This window comes from Nelumbo lutea, chromosome 1, assembly GCF_056320005.1.
Source record: "Nelumbo lutea isolate HS-2025 chromosome 1, American lotus-T2T, whole genome shotgun sequence".
Lineage (NCBI taxonomy): Eukaryota > Viridiplantae > Streptophyta > Magnoliopsida > Proteales > Nelumbonaceae > Nelumbo > Nelumbo lutea.
In genome coordinates, this window is record NC_142684.1 from 20322506 (window position 1) to 20336429 (window position 13924).

The 13924-nt window shown below is 42.5% G+C and overlaps 1 protein-coding gene across 1 annotated transcript; it reads right to left on the reverse strand.

Moving 5' to 3' along the window:
- Nucleotides 1–11702: 11702 nt before the first annotated feature.
- LOC148873857 (gibberellin 20 oxidase 1-D-like) lies at nt 11703–13518 on the reverse strand. The gene is made up of 3 exons (XM_088964456.1): nt 12773–13518; nt 12345–12666; nt 11703–12131 (listed from the first exon to the last, which is right to left on the reverse strand). The coding sequence occupies exons 1-3, from the start codon at nt 13318–13320 to the stop codon at nt 11859–11861; spliced, it is 1143 nt and encodes a 380-aa protein (XP_088820582.1). The 5' UTR covers nt 13321–13518; the 3' UTR covers nt 11703–11858.
- Between the last annotated feature and the right edge of the window lie 406 nt (nt 13519–13924).

Here is a 13924-nt window from a genome sequence, read left to right on the forward strand (position 1 = left end):
GTTTTATAATGTTAGAGTTAAATCCCCTTAACGGGTTAAACTTGTATACCGAAGCCATCCACGCATTAGAGGGTTCACTCGAGCTGCCCGCGCCTTCGGTATTAATACTTAACCTATGCCGATGAAGCGGTTAGGTCTTATATAGTGCCGAGGTCTTCATTAGCTCGGCGCTTTAGCCCTTAGGTCGGGGGAATGACTTATAGTCCACTCTCCTAGAGTTCACCCATGCCATAGAGGCGACTGGGTCTTATGGTGCCGAGGTCTTTGTTAGCTCGGCGTTTTGGCCCTTAAGCTTTGGGGGGCGGCTACGGTCTACCCCCTTTTGGAGTTCGCCCATGCCATAGAGGCGATTGGGTCTTATCGCGCCGAGGTCTTCATTAGCTTGGCATTTTGGCCCTTAGGCTCTGGGAGTGAGTCGTGGTCTACTCAGTAATTTATAGGTAATATTGCCTTAAGTTGAAAATATTCCATGCCCGAGGTACTTGTTTCCCTTCTATGGTTTCGAGCTCATATGTTCCTTCCTCGAGCACTCGCTTTACTCAGTAGGGTCCTTCCCAATTTGGCCCAAGCTTACCAACACCGGGCTCAGGCACCATAACTTTATGAAGGACTAGGTTGTCGACGTGGAGGTTCCGCTTCTTGACCCTGGCATTATAGTACCGAGCTACTCTCTGCTGTTAGGCCGCGGTCATAATATATGCGGGGTCCCGTACTTCGTCAAGTAGGTCGAGGTTGGTGCGTAGCTCGTCTTCATTTGCCTTGTCATCATATGCTTCTAGACGTAGCGAGGGAACCTCGACCTTGGATGGAATGACTGTTTCAGTGCCGTAGGTGAGATTGAAGGGGGTCTCGCCTATATTGGTCTTCACTGTGGTCCGATAAGCCCATAGAACATTGGGTAGCTCGTCTACCCATAGTTCTTTAGCTCGGTCCAGGCGTGCCTTCAATCCACGGAGGATAGCTCTATTCGTGACTTCCGCTTGGCCGTTTGCTTGAGGGTGTGCCACTGAGGTAAAGTTCTGTTGAATTCCCATGTCTTGGCACCAGTTCTGGAATTTAATGTCCTCGAACTGCTTACCATTGTCAGAGATCAATACTCGAGGTAACCCGAAGCGACACACTATATTTTTTCAAAAGAAGTTCTACACGTTCTGAGTTGTGATCGTTACGAGGGGTTCAACTTCTACCCACTTAGTGAAATAATCAACTGCCACCACTAAGAACCTTCTCTGTCCTGTCACTGGCGGGAATGGTCCAAGTATATTGACCCCCACTGTGTGAAAGGCCACGAGCTGGTGAGGTACTTCAGGTCGGTGGTAGATTGGTGGTGGATATTGGCGTGCTTCTAGCACTTGTCAAACTTTCTGATGAGCTCGATCTCATCTATTTTCATTGTTGGCCAGTAGTATCCCTGTCGTAGTGCTTTTTGGGCAAGAGCACTGCCCCCAAGTGTCCACTGCACAAGCCCTCATGAGTATCGTGGAGAACGAGCTCGGCCTCGGAATGTCGCAAGCAGCGCAGGCAGGGGAGCGTGTACGACCTCCGGTACAGCCGTCCGTCTATTATGACGTATTTGGCCACCTAACGCTTCACCCTTTTGGTGGCATTACGGTCCACAGGGAGGGTCCTATGCAGCAGGAAGCTCGCGAGCGGATCGATCTAGCTCAGCTCTGCTTGCACAACAGGAGCGGCCTCCTCTGCCTCCCGAGAATGCAGGGCCGAGGCAGGTTCTCTACGTACATGGTTCTCATGGTATTATCACTGGTGCTGGCTAACCAGGATAGGGCATCGGCCTCAACGTTCTCCGATCTCGGGATTTGCTTGATGAAGTGTGACTGGAAGATGAACAGAGCCTCTCTTACTTTGGCTAAGTAGGTGATCATGGTTGGTTCACGAGTTTCGTACTCACCTGTGACTTGATTAACCACGAGCTAGGAATCACTACAGATGACGATATGCTTGGCTTTCGCTTCCTTGGCTAGAGCCAGCCCGGCTATTAACGCCTTGTACTCCGCTTCATTGTTGGATGCTGCAAACTCGAAGCATAGTGCGCACTCCAGTTTTGTGCTGCTTGGGCCATGCAAAACGATTCCGGCTCGTGCCCTACTGCTTTGACGAGCCATCTTCGTGAAGGATCCAGGGCTCCTCATCCCAGTTCGCGTTCGGCCTAACTAGGAGAGATGCCGCACTGGTTGCTACTTCATGGTGCTCGATCTCAACCGGCCTGGGAACTTTGGGCTCACTCGAGCTGGGGGCCTCGTGTTCGATCGGCCTGAGGACTTCGGAGCTGAAAGTGCATTCCGCGACAAAGTCTACTAAGGCTTAGACCTTGATAGCAGTTCACGGATTGTATTGGAGGTCATACTCGTTGAGCTCAATGGCCCACTTCGTCAATTTACCAGGGACCTTGGGCTTGAGCAGAACTTGTCTCAGAGGTTTGTTGTTAAGGACGATGACAGTGCATTCCACGACAAAGTCTACTAGGGCTTGAGTAGAACTTGTCTGGGCTGCAATAACTAGTGCACATGCCAACTTTTCTATCTCTGGATATCTCGTCTTTGCTCCCTACAACACTTTACTAACATAGTAGATAGGTCGTTGGACCCCATCTACCTCTTTTATCAATACCGAGCTTACCACCTCGTCACTTGTCGAGAGGTACAACTCTAAAACATCACCCTCCTTGGGTCGGGTTAAGATTGGTATACTAACGATGTACTTTTTGAGCTCGTCGAATGCGAGCTGACACTCTTCTGCCCATTCGAAGCATTTGCTTTTAATTGCCTTGAAGAAAGGCAGGCAGCGATCTGTTGACTTGGACATAAAGCGGCTCGGAGCAGCTATTCAACCATTCAGCCTCTAAACCTCCTTCAGTTTCCGAGGTGGTTTCATTTCTAGGATGACCTTAATTTTATCCGAGTTAGCCTCAATGTCGTGCCGGTTAACGATGTACCCTAGGAATTCACCCGAGGTGACACCAAAGACACACTTATTCAGGTTCAACTTCATATTAAACTTACGCAAAATTTCAAAAACAAAATGCAAATCTTTTATTAATTCATGCAAAAATTGGGTTTTGACGACCATGTCATCTACATAACATTCTATTTTTCTGCCAATCAATGGCTCAAACAATTTATTTACAAGTCTCTGGAAGGTTGCCAAGGCATTTTTTAATCCAAAGGACATGACCTTATAACAGTACAGGCCGAGCTTGGTTATGAAGGTAGTCTTTTCTTCGTCAGCTGGGTCCATTCTGATCTAGTTGTAGCCCAAATAGGCATCTAGGAAACTCAACAACTCATGCCCTGAGGTTGCGTCCATCAGACGGTTGATCCTGGGGAGTGGGAAGTAGTCATTTGGGAAAGCTCGGTTCATGTTGGTATAATCGACACACATGCACTATTTACCGTTGGGCTTTTTTACTAGAATGGGGTTGGCCACCCAGCTCGGGTAATGGACTTCTCTTATAAAGTCGGCTGCGAAGAGCTTCCCGACCTCCTCGTCAACTGTCCTCCATCGCTCTGGGGCTAAGTTGCGTTTCTTCTGTCTAACGGGCCTAACTACAAGATCAGTATTAAGCTTGTGAGTTATGAGGTTAAGGTCTATACTGGGCATCTCTGTTGCAGACATGCAAAAACATCTAAATTTTCAAGTAAGAAGCTTACTAGTTGAGATCGCAGAGGCTCCTCAATGGAAGCGCCGATCTAAAGTGTCCGAGCTAGGTCCTCCGTTGATTCCAGGATGGAGACAGTCTCTTCTGTGGGTGCAACTCGCTCCTCGCATTGCTCCGTAGGTCGCTCCAGCTCGAGGGCGTCGGCCACCTTGGCTTTCCCTTTGAGGGCAGCGATGTAGCACTTGCGAGACTGAAGCTAGTCACCTCGTGCTATCTTGATTCTGAAGTCCGTGGGGAACTTCATTTCCAAATAGTAAGTGGAGACCATCGCACGTAGGGCATGGGTGATCGGCTGTCCTACTATGGCATTGTACGGGGAGGGGGTTGCAACCACTAAGAAGTCGTGGTTGAGCCTCACTATGCTAGGCCAAGTGCCGACTTCCACAGGTACTATAATCCTTCCCAGGGGCCTGACTTCCTCTCCGCTAAAGCCTACCAAGGGAGTATTTGCGGGCTTCAGGTCACTTTCTTGGAGGTGGAGTTTGTCAAATGCTGCTTTGAAAAGGATATCTGCCGAGTTGCCAAAGTCGACGAGGAAACGCCTGACTTCAAAGTCGTTAATCTTTACCTTTATAACGAGCGCATCATCCTCTGTGAAGAAGATTGGGTCTTCCGTCCTTGGCCGCTTTGGGGGATTCTGCTCTTCCTTGGCGGCCTTGCGAGCTGATGTCCAATTTGCAGCTGAGGTACAGCCCGCAACGACCGAACCCCCGACAATCACGTGGATAGTCCCCCGAATTGGTCTCTCTTCAGGGGGCTGCCTCTACAGTTTTTCTGCCTGCTTGCTGGATTCGGGAGCATCTCTACTCTGCTCCCCCTATTGACCTGCTTTATTATCATTATTATTTTGTACAAAATTTCTCAAGTATCCGCGACGGATGGGCTCCTCTATCTCGTCGTGGAGGTTTTTACAATTTTCGGTGCTATGACCATGGTATTTATGGAAATCATAATACAAATTCTTATTTCTTACACTAGGATTTGCCTTCAGTCGAGGTGGCCACTTCACATATGGGAAGTCCTTGATCGCCATAAGGATCTCGGCCCGCTTTGCGTTCAGGGGGGTGTAGTCCGTTCTTTCGGCTAGTGGAGCTCGGAAAGGCTGACTCGGCCTTGCCCCCCGAGCTGGGTCTTTCTTCTTCTTACCATCCCCTTGAATCAAGGACTCGCCTTCCCTTTTTCTTTCCTCTAGCGCACTTACGCTTTTCTGGTTGATCTCCTCTTCCGTCCCTATAAACTAACCCGCGAGCTTGAGGAACTCGGTCACAGTCTTGGGCTGATTAACAACCATGTGCCACTTGAATTCTTTATGGGTAATGCCTCGCTTGGCCACAGTGAACTGGATTGTGGGGTCCAGGTCGGGTATTTGCAAACAAGCGTCATTGAACCGCTTGATATAACTCCAAATTGACTCTCCTTCCTTTTGAACTATGCCAAGGAGGCTCTCCTGAATTCTTGGGTACCTTTTGCTAGTGACGAAATGAGAAGTGAAGACTTGCACGAACTGCGCCCAGCTTTTTATTGATTCGGGTGCGAGATTCCGGTACCATGTGCTGGCCACTCCTTTGAAGGTGGTGGAGAAAGCCACGCACATGCAAGATTCACTGGCCCTTGCCAGGTGCATCTAGGACTGGAAGGCATCAACAGGGGGAGGGAACTGAAAGGAGAGGAGTAGCTTTTACTTCACCTGAGCTTACCTCCTCCTTACCCTTGAGCTCGGGTAGGTCACAAGTGGTAGTTTGACAAGCTTGTCAGTGCCTCCGCTGCTGCTTTGTTGACTCGGCATTGGTGCTGCTTGCTTTAGTATTACCGAGCTCGATGGGCTCAGACTACTGATGATAGTTGTGAACCAAAGGGCCTTGCCTGTAATCTACGACTAGGACCTCAAACTGGTTTTCGGCAAGCGGGAGCTCGAACTGAGAGTGCTGAGACGATGCAGGCCTAACCGGATGGGAGACCCCCGACCTGCCTGTAGGCTACGAGGTGGGGGTGACTGGTCTCTTCTTCCTGTTGTGGGATGAGGCTTGACTCTTAGAAGGATTCTGGGTTTGAGAGGCTTCTCCCCGACGAGGGCGTACGCTCCGATGGGGGGGCTTGGCTTGCCACATGGCCGGATGCCGAGGGGGAAGTGGCTACTGGGTCTGAGGCAGTGGAGGGAACTGCTGTTGATACTGGTAAAGAGAAACTTGATGTAGCACTTGCTACTGAAAGAGTTGAAACTGCTGAAACTGTTGCATTTGAGCTTGCATAGCTCGCATGCACTACACTGGGTCTTCAAGCTGGTTTTGGTTAGTCACTAGGGGAACAACAGAAGGTTCAGTGAAGGTTGTTCCAACCGTGGAAGGGAGCAGAGTGTTCATAGGTGCCACTGTCTGAGGCATATTCAGGCTGGGAACTTCGTCCACAGAGAGGGGGACAGTGAACTATCCAATGTAGACAATGGGGAGCTGAGGTCGCTCCCCAGAAGCGTTCTGGTTGGCACCTCGTCCAACATTGCTAGAGGAAGCCATGAATGTTGTGTTCTTAGAGAAAGTTGCAGAGATTAGAGGGAGGCTTTTTGAAGCGTTCGCACAGACGGCGCCAAATGATGCAGCGCAATCCGGGCACTCCTAGCTGGCGGACGCCTAGCTCCTAGCTGGCGACGAATGGTACCTGAGAAGAGGAAGGTGAAGGATTCCCAAGGAGTTCGCCCGATGGAAATACTCCGATGCTTTAAGTTAGAACTTTGAGAGAGCTGTAAGAAATGCAAAGAGAGCTGAGAGTGCAGATAGCGCTAGATCAGTTCAATTACCTTAGCTCCTTAGAAATCGGGGTCCTTAAATACTGGTTGTTCTGTCAAATCGGGCGTAACCGCCACTGGCCCTCTGTCGTAGCTGTTATTCGCCAGGGCTGCGCAGGTAACCATTGCAAGGTACTGGCCCAATCGGATGAGAGACGTGACCCAAGAAGGATAGACACGTCGCCGCCTGTTGAGAGATGTGGGTGCAGCCCACTGGGATGGCAGGTACTACGCTGTCAGTTAGGAGATGTGGGTACAGTCTGACGGGTACGGTCTTGTCAGATAAGAAGCTTCCTGAGGATGTTGCATCGCTTAATAGCGAGCTACCTTGTAGTGAGTTGTTGGGGCATCCCAAGGTGATTCCGCCTGAGGTCTTCGAGGCGGCCTTACAAAAGGGTTGGAGCGAGCTAATTGTCCAAGTTCGCGAGCTGAAATAGCTTGGAGTGTTCCTCATTTAGCACACTAGTGAGCTCGAGCTCGCTTTGTAGCGAGCTGTTCCACAGCAAGCTGACCCACGAGGGTTTCTGCGAGCTCGTTACACCGGGTTGTGACCATGTTATCATGCTGAGCTGTTGCTTATGCTGAGTCATGTCCACGTGTCACCTGCTTAGGAGGTCGGGTCAATTCACCCTCCATCAATAACCTTAATAAAAATGATAAAATATATTAAATTATTTATATGTTAATAAATTAAATATTTTAACTAATATTATCGTATTTATTATCTATCAAATTTACCATTAATTTCAAACACAAAACATTTTAACAAAATCTGAATCAATTCAGGACAGACAAGAACCCAAACTGATCCAGAATTGTTATGTCAGGTTGGATCTTTGGGTAGACCCAACCCATTTTAACACAAAACATTTTAGCCTCTCTATTTCCAATGTTGTGGCCACTTGCCAACATTGAGGTTTACATAGACATGGAAGTATCTAAAGCTTTGTGAAAGAACTAAAACAAAAAGGTTCTTTACTCATACAAATAGATTTTAACTATATTGAATCTAAAACAAGAGTTCTAGTTATAATAGAATTTTTTAAATTTATAAAAATCTCAGAAATAATAACTAGCTTATAGAGGATCATTTGTACTTGCTATCCTATTAAAACTTAACCATGCTAAAACATGTAAAATCAAAATGATTCAGCCTCCCCAGTAACCATCCTTTGAACAAATTTTAGGAACATCCTTGAAACTAAGGGTGTCAAATGGATTGGTTTAGGATTAGACCCGTCCAGTCCAAAAAAATCAATTTGGACGGATTGGATGGACCAACAAGATATATTGGATTGGATTAATCCAGCTCAAAATATTTATTAGATTGGATTGGATTTCATCCGTCTGTAACAAATTTATATTGGATTGGGTTGGATTAAGCCAATATCTGGTCCATTAATATAAGATAAGAATATATGTATCAATAGACTGGGCTTGAGTTAAAACCAATCTAAATTAAAATGAATTTGAACAGATTGGACGAACCAGATATTAAATTAGGCTGGTCTAAATTAATCCAAAACATTTATAAGATTGGATTGGACCTGGTCCATTTATAATAGACTCATATTGAACTGGATCGGATTGATCCAAATCCAGTCCAATTGACACCCCTACTTGAAACCGCTTCTTACCAGTAACCAAAACTGGTATTATACTGTTGAGAAGTCCAAAACATATTTTTACTAGAGTCAAGTGGTAACCAAGATTTCTGCAACAGGAAGAAATTTTGTGGCTGATCCAAACAGCACATCAGATAAGCAACCCACAGGATTGGCCATATGTTCTATCCAATGGTCCTTTTTCATAACTAATATTACCTGTTTGAAGTTTTGATTCTTTAGTATAATACCTACCTACAAAAGTAGACTTATTTTGCACACATAGCAAGGTGTTTTGGATTTGATCTTTTCCCAAACTAAGTTGCCACGTGTACAGACTAGCAAACCTACCCCTGCAAAAGGGTTCACTAGTTGGGTTAAACAGTGAGCCTTCTTATATATAAACCAACATATTCCTCTCACATGGAGGGATACTAAGGCCAACCCAGACAATTCATCTGATAGGGGAGCCACTGGATTAGCCATATGTTAAATTTCATAGCCTATGCATATGGAAATGTTTCAAACACTAGGGCCCATAAAATGGACCAGATCTATGACATATATCTAAGGACAGATTTGAGCCAACCCTAGTCTAAGGATTTATTGGGTATGGGAAACTGGATCTAGTCAATGATATAGATTGCTTTATCATTTCAGGGTTGAAGTAGGAATAGCCACCTAGCCAAGAAAAAAAAAAAAAAAAAACTACTCCATTTATCTAAAGAATAGACTAGAAGACTTAGGAATCTTACACCTCTATTCATTTATTTTTTAGGCAAACTTAGAGACGGCAACGGGGAGGGTAAAGGTGGGATTCAATCCGAAATCAGTGAAAACCACATCCACTGACCTTATCAGCTCAGCCAGCAGCTGGTATATGCAGGAATCTTATCAAGAGGTAACATCACTTGGGAGAAACTAAGTAAAATTATATATCCAAGGAATGTGCCGGAGAAGCATGGGCATAGATAGCCCACAGATCCTCTACCTGGTTTGGATTGGATTGGTTACATCATCTTTCCACTTGACAAATAATAATTATAACCCACTCGTCATTTAACTTTTTAATGCTTAGGAGTGGCAAGCTATTGGAAAATTTGATTTCAAATTCAAAATTCAATATAATCATATCGAATTCGGATATTAACTGGTTCTATTTGATAAATATTTAAATTCAACCGATTATTTAATTAATTAATTCTCATATATAATATATAAAATATTTAAATATTTTATATGTAATAATTAAATTATATAAATAGTTTATATATTTATATACTTTATCTAAATAAAATATTTATTTTATATATTTAATAATTACTTACAAATAATTAATCGGATAAATTTGAATCGAACCGAATATTAATTCAAATATTTGATCAAATTCGAAGTCGAATATTGATTTTCAATATCCGTTGGATATGGAATTTTCTAATCGGATTCGAATTCAGATATTATCTGATTTGTTTCGAATTCGATACATTTACACCCTATTATTGATGATAACTCAGAGATATAGTTTGGTTATATATATACCTTGTCTCTCCAAGGAACTTATATCCAATACCTCTTTGCTATAAATGAATGCAACAGGCAATTATATATTCGGGTCCTGCTTTGTCCTCGCGGATTTGCTCATCCAATTTAGTACTATATTTTCTCCACCGAAAATCTTAGGCAACATTTTTGTATTAATATAATAACTTATGTTTTATTAGGCCCCAATCGCTTTTCGGTAAGTTACTTATCCGGGTAAATGAAATTATTTGGGTAAATTTTTCCTGAGAAACATTTATCCAAATAAGTGCATTTACCTATGTTATTTTATTCCTTAGATAAATAAGGCAATGACCATTTTAGTCATAGAAATCTATTATTAAAAATGACATTTTTGTCCCATTCAAGTGCTGGCAACTTTTTCCTTATGTGTGAAAATTATTTACCCACCTAGGAGATGGATATCACTTTCCCGGGTAAGTGATACACAGGAAAATAAACTTTCCTTGGTTGCCACATAAAGCTGAAAAATGAACATGGGATTCTTGATCCAAATCCAAAAATAAAAAACGCTCCCTTATAAGTATCTCCCACAATTTTTTTTTTCTTTAGGCTAAGTTTGGAAAAAGTACAAATACAAATATGTAAAGTACAAAACCTTATATTTTGTATGTATTTACACTTGTAAATAATTGAATTTGTAATCTATAGATTTTAAAATCCACCATTTTGCTATACCTTATATATAGTGGATAACTATAACTAAATTCTACAGAGAGAGAGAGAGAGAGAGAGAGAGAGAGGTGCTATCATTGGGGAGTAAACTCTCAACGATCATGGTTGGCTGCTCTCACATGAAGCTGTTATTTCGTTTCTTATTTTGTTTTTCCCATCGAGAGCAACACTTTGTTATCTTCTTCATTTCGTAACTTTCTCGATATTGAAAGGTTTCATTTCTCATGTCTGCATCAATGTCCTATCCACAATTGGATGGTAATGAAAATTGAAACGCAAGAAATCCAAAGAAAACCTATGAGATGTAGGTCTTGGTTTTATATGACATCACTCGGCAGCTCGCACACCCATTTAGGTCGGCTATCCCAATGTCCATCAGACCATCAGGGTGTGTTTGGATGGTACAGATGATTATTCTTATGGCTATATATGGCAGGTCCCCTTGTCAAAAAAAGAAATTAAAAATAAACAAAGAAATTGCTTTGCATGGAGATTTCAACCAAATTTTTTAATTTACCATAAAATACCAACGTCAAGCAATTAATATTATAGAAACAAAAAAAAAAAAGAAAAAGAGAAGAAAAAAACTTATATACAGATGAGAAGTGAAAATAATTATGTAATTAGTAGAAAAACAAAAAATGAATATATTTTAGTATTTTCATAAAAAATTATTAAGAATTTTTCCTCAGTTTTATGTGTTTCTCAACATGACTTTTAAGTCTAAAATCTCTCAAAACAAAAATAGAATTTTTAAACCAAGATGATGTTTGGTATTGTGGGCGTTTTTCTGAAAAACGGAGTCACATCGGATCCATATAGGCGATTCCACTTTTCACCACCTACATGACTGTTTGGTTGAAGCAATTTTTGAAAAAAAAACGATGAAAAATGGGCATGCATCATAAATTTGACGTTCCATGTATCAGTGAACTATTGCCCCCAACGGCTATATGATGTGACACTACTGTGTGTCCTAATTGTCACCATCATACGGAATAATGTATGTACATACATAAAAAACGGTGATGAAAATCATCTTACCAAACAACATTAATATGGAATAATGTATGTACATACATAAAAAACGGTGATGAAAATCATCTTACCAAACAACATTAATATTGTTTATTGCCTACGTGACTGAAACACTACCAAACATATGAAATGAAGGTGCTTATTTATGAAAAACGGTTTTAGCAAGCATGGGCGTTTTTTTTTTTTTTGAAAATCAGTCCCAAAAAACACCCATACTTCCGAACATCATCCAAGTTATTTGAATCGATGTGAGTCGACTTAGACAAATTCCATTTAAGGGAAACGAGATTTAATTAGAACATAACCAATAACCAAGTTAAATTAACATGAGCAAGACTGAATGTTGGCACAAACATGAAAACCCCACGACTAAAGCAACTTATTGGAGATTCTCCTTGTATTTCCTCTAAAACAAGGTACACAAAAACAATAAACTCTTCATGATTCCTCCATTTAAATTAAACCCACTAGGAAGCTAATTAAGCACTACATGAGAGAGAGAGAGAGTAGTGATCAGAAGTAGGTACTAATAGTTAGGTGGTTTGTTAGATAGAAACCACTGTGTGAAGTTTTGGAGTGTTTTAAGGTCGGCTCTGTAATGTTTCTGTGTAAACTCCAGCAAATCCGACCATGTGAAGTCGGGATACTTTCTTGGTCCCTCTCTCCCCACCAGATCTTGTGGGGGTATCACCACCTTGTCTTCTTTCGGGCACAGGAAGAATGCTAACGATCTCCTCTCCCTATACCTGTTCACTACCGCCCTATGTTGACAACTCTTGTACCTTCCGTTGGATAAGGCCTGCATATCAAACAAACAAACAGAACTTAATTATTTAACAAACACTACATACCCAATGAAATGTCGTCAGACCAACCCTTGGCCCATTCTCCTTTTGGACCATTGCAGATATATCCCATGACCCCATTTCGAAAAACAGCCCAATTTGGTCGACCCATTTGATTACATGCAGGAATTCATCAAGAGATAAGAAGCTAAAAAGTGAGAACCCACCATGAAGGTATCACCAATGTTGATAACGAATGCATCGCTTCGAGGTCGAACAGTATGCCATTTGTTCTGTACCAACACTTCCAGGCCTCCCACTTGGTCCTGATGAAGGATGGTTAGAGAAGTAGGATCGCAGTGGGGGCCGGTGCCCAGAGTGAGACCAGGCTCCTCACATGGCGGATAGTAGTTACATCTCATTATAGAGCTGCTGTCTTCGAAGAATCTCCGGAAATGAAACCGATCTATTCCCAAGCTAATGGCCAAGAGTTCCATAATCACTAGAGATAGTTCCTTCATTGCTTCACAATATCTTTGGTAAACCAATCTGCAAAAGATCAAAATCCATTTGCTGCTTCTATGAGTTTAATCCGTGGTAGTGCAATTGCGAATTCATGCATTTATGTTAAAGGTTAATTGTAATCGATTCTTACCCTGTCTGTTTGAATTCTTCCCCTAAGACGGACTGGAAGTAATCGACCACAACGGCGGAGTCACAGCTCCGGTCATCAAACCCAAAAGAGAGCGTCTCCTTCCATGGCAATCTGGATGAGAACCGATCGGCATGGGAGCCGGAGTAACCCCACATACTACCAGCCTTCCTCCGACCCCTGAGCTTCTGGCCGATGGGTAGCTTGAAGAAAGCATCTAAGTGTTCATGGGCTTCGGCAATGAGACAGGCGTCAACACCATGGTTTGTCACCTGGAAGAATCCATGGCTCAAACAGGCAGTCCTAACAAGCTCTGCGGCCTCCTTTATAGCCTCCTCGTCGCCGTTGAGGAAGCCTCGGAGGTCTACTAGAGGCTCTCTGAGCTCTTCCTGACAGTAAACCAATTCCCCTTGTGGCCAGACGAACTCTGTAGGTATCTTGGACTGTTTTAGCAACAAATTAGACGAGTCAAAAACCACTCCTCCATTATCCCTCTCAACCTTGAGCTCTAATGGAGGGCACAAGAGAAGGGTAGAGGCTGATGAATCCATTAGCAGGAGAGACACAATTCAAAAGAGTTGGGACCAAGGAAGATATTTATAGAGATCCAAGAGTGAAAAAATAAAAAATAAAAAAGAAATGATAGATAAAGATACGCCAAGATGAGTTTGTGTTTTTCTCACCACACTGCTCTGATACATAAAGATGAAAAGAAGCCCAACGTGAGTGAATGTATCTCAAAAGTCAAGATGGGATGGAAATAATTCTGTCTTGTATTCTATAAAGAATACAGTTCACAATAAAAAATGAATCCTTAATCAGTGAGATTCCATCATCAATACAGAATAATTACTTTACAAATATAGATAATTCCAAACTAAAAAAAAATATAAACAAAACTATGTTACAACATAATCTTTTGACTATGAGTATAATTATTTTTTATTGCCTTATATATATACATATATATATATATATGACCATCAATTTGGCCTTTCATGGCTGGACCGAAGGTTTAAAATTTCGCAACGTATCATATATAATATTGGTTTTTTGAACTAGTAAGTTCTAATTATTCTGTCTAATGGCTTTAAACATTAATGTCCACCCTTAATTATATATTATTTGTAAAAATTTATCAAATTAAAAATATGA

Excerpts from the sequence above, each read along its gene's own strand:
- LOC148873857 (XM_088964456.1), bottom strand. The coding sequence starts at position 13,320 with ATGGATTCATCAGCCTCTACCCTTCTCTTGTGCCCTCCATTAGAGCTC. Across the intron at positions 12,667-12,772 it reads GAAGAATTCAAACAGACAGG|ATTGGTTTACCAAAGATATT; the intron begins GTAAGAATCGAT and ends GATCTTTTGCAG. Across the intron at positions 12,132-12,344 it reads ACATTGGTGATACCTTCATG|GCCTTATCCAACGGAAGGTA; the intron begins GTGGGTTCTCAC and ends TTTGATATGCAG.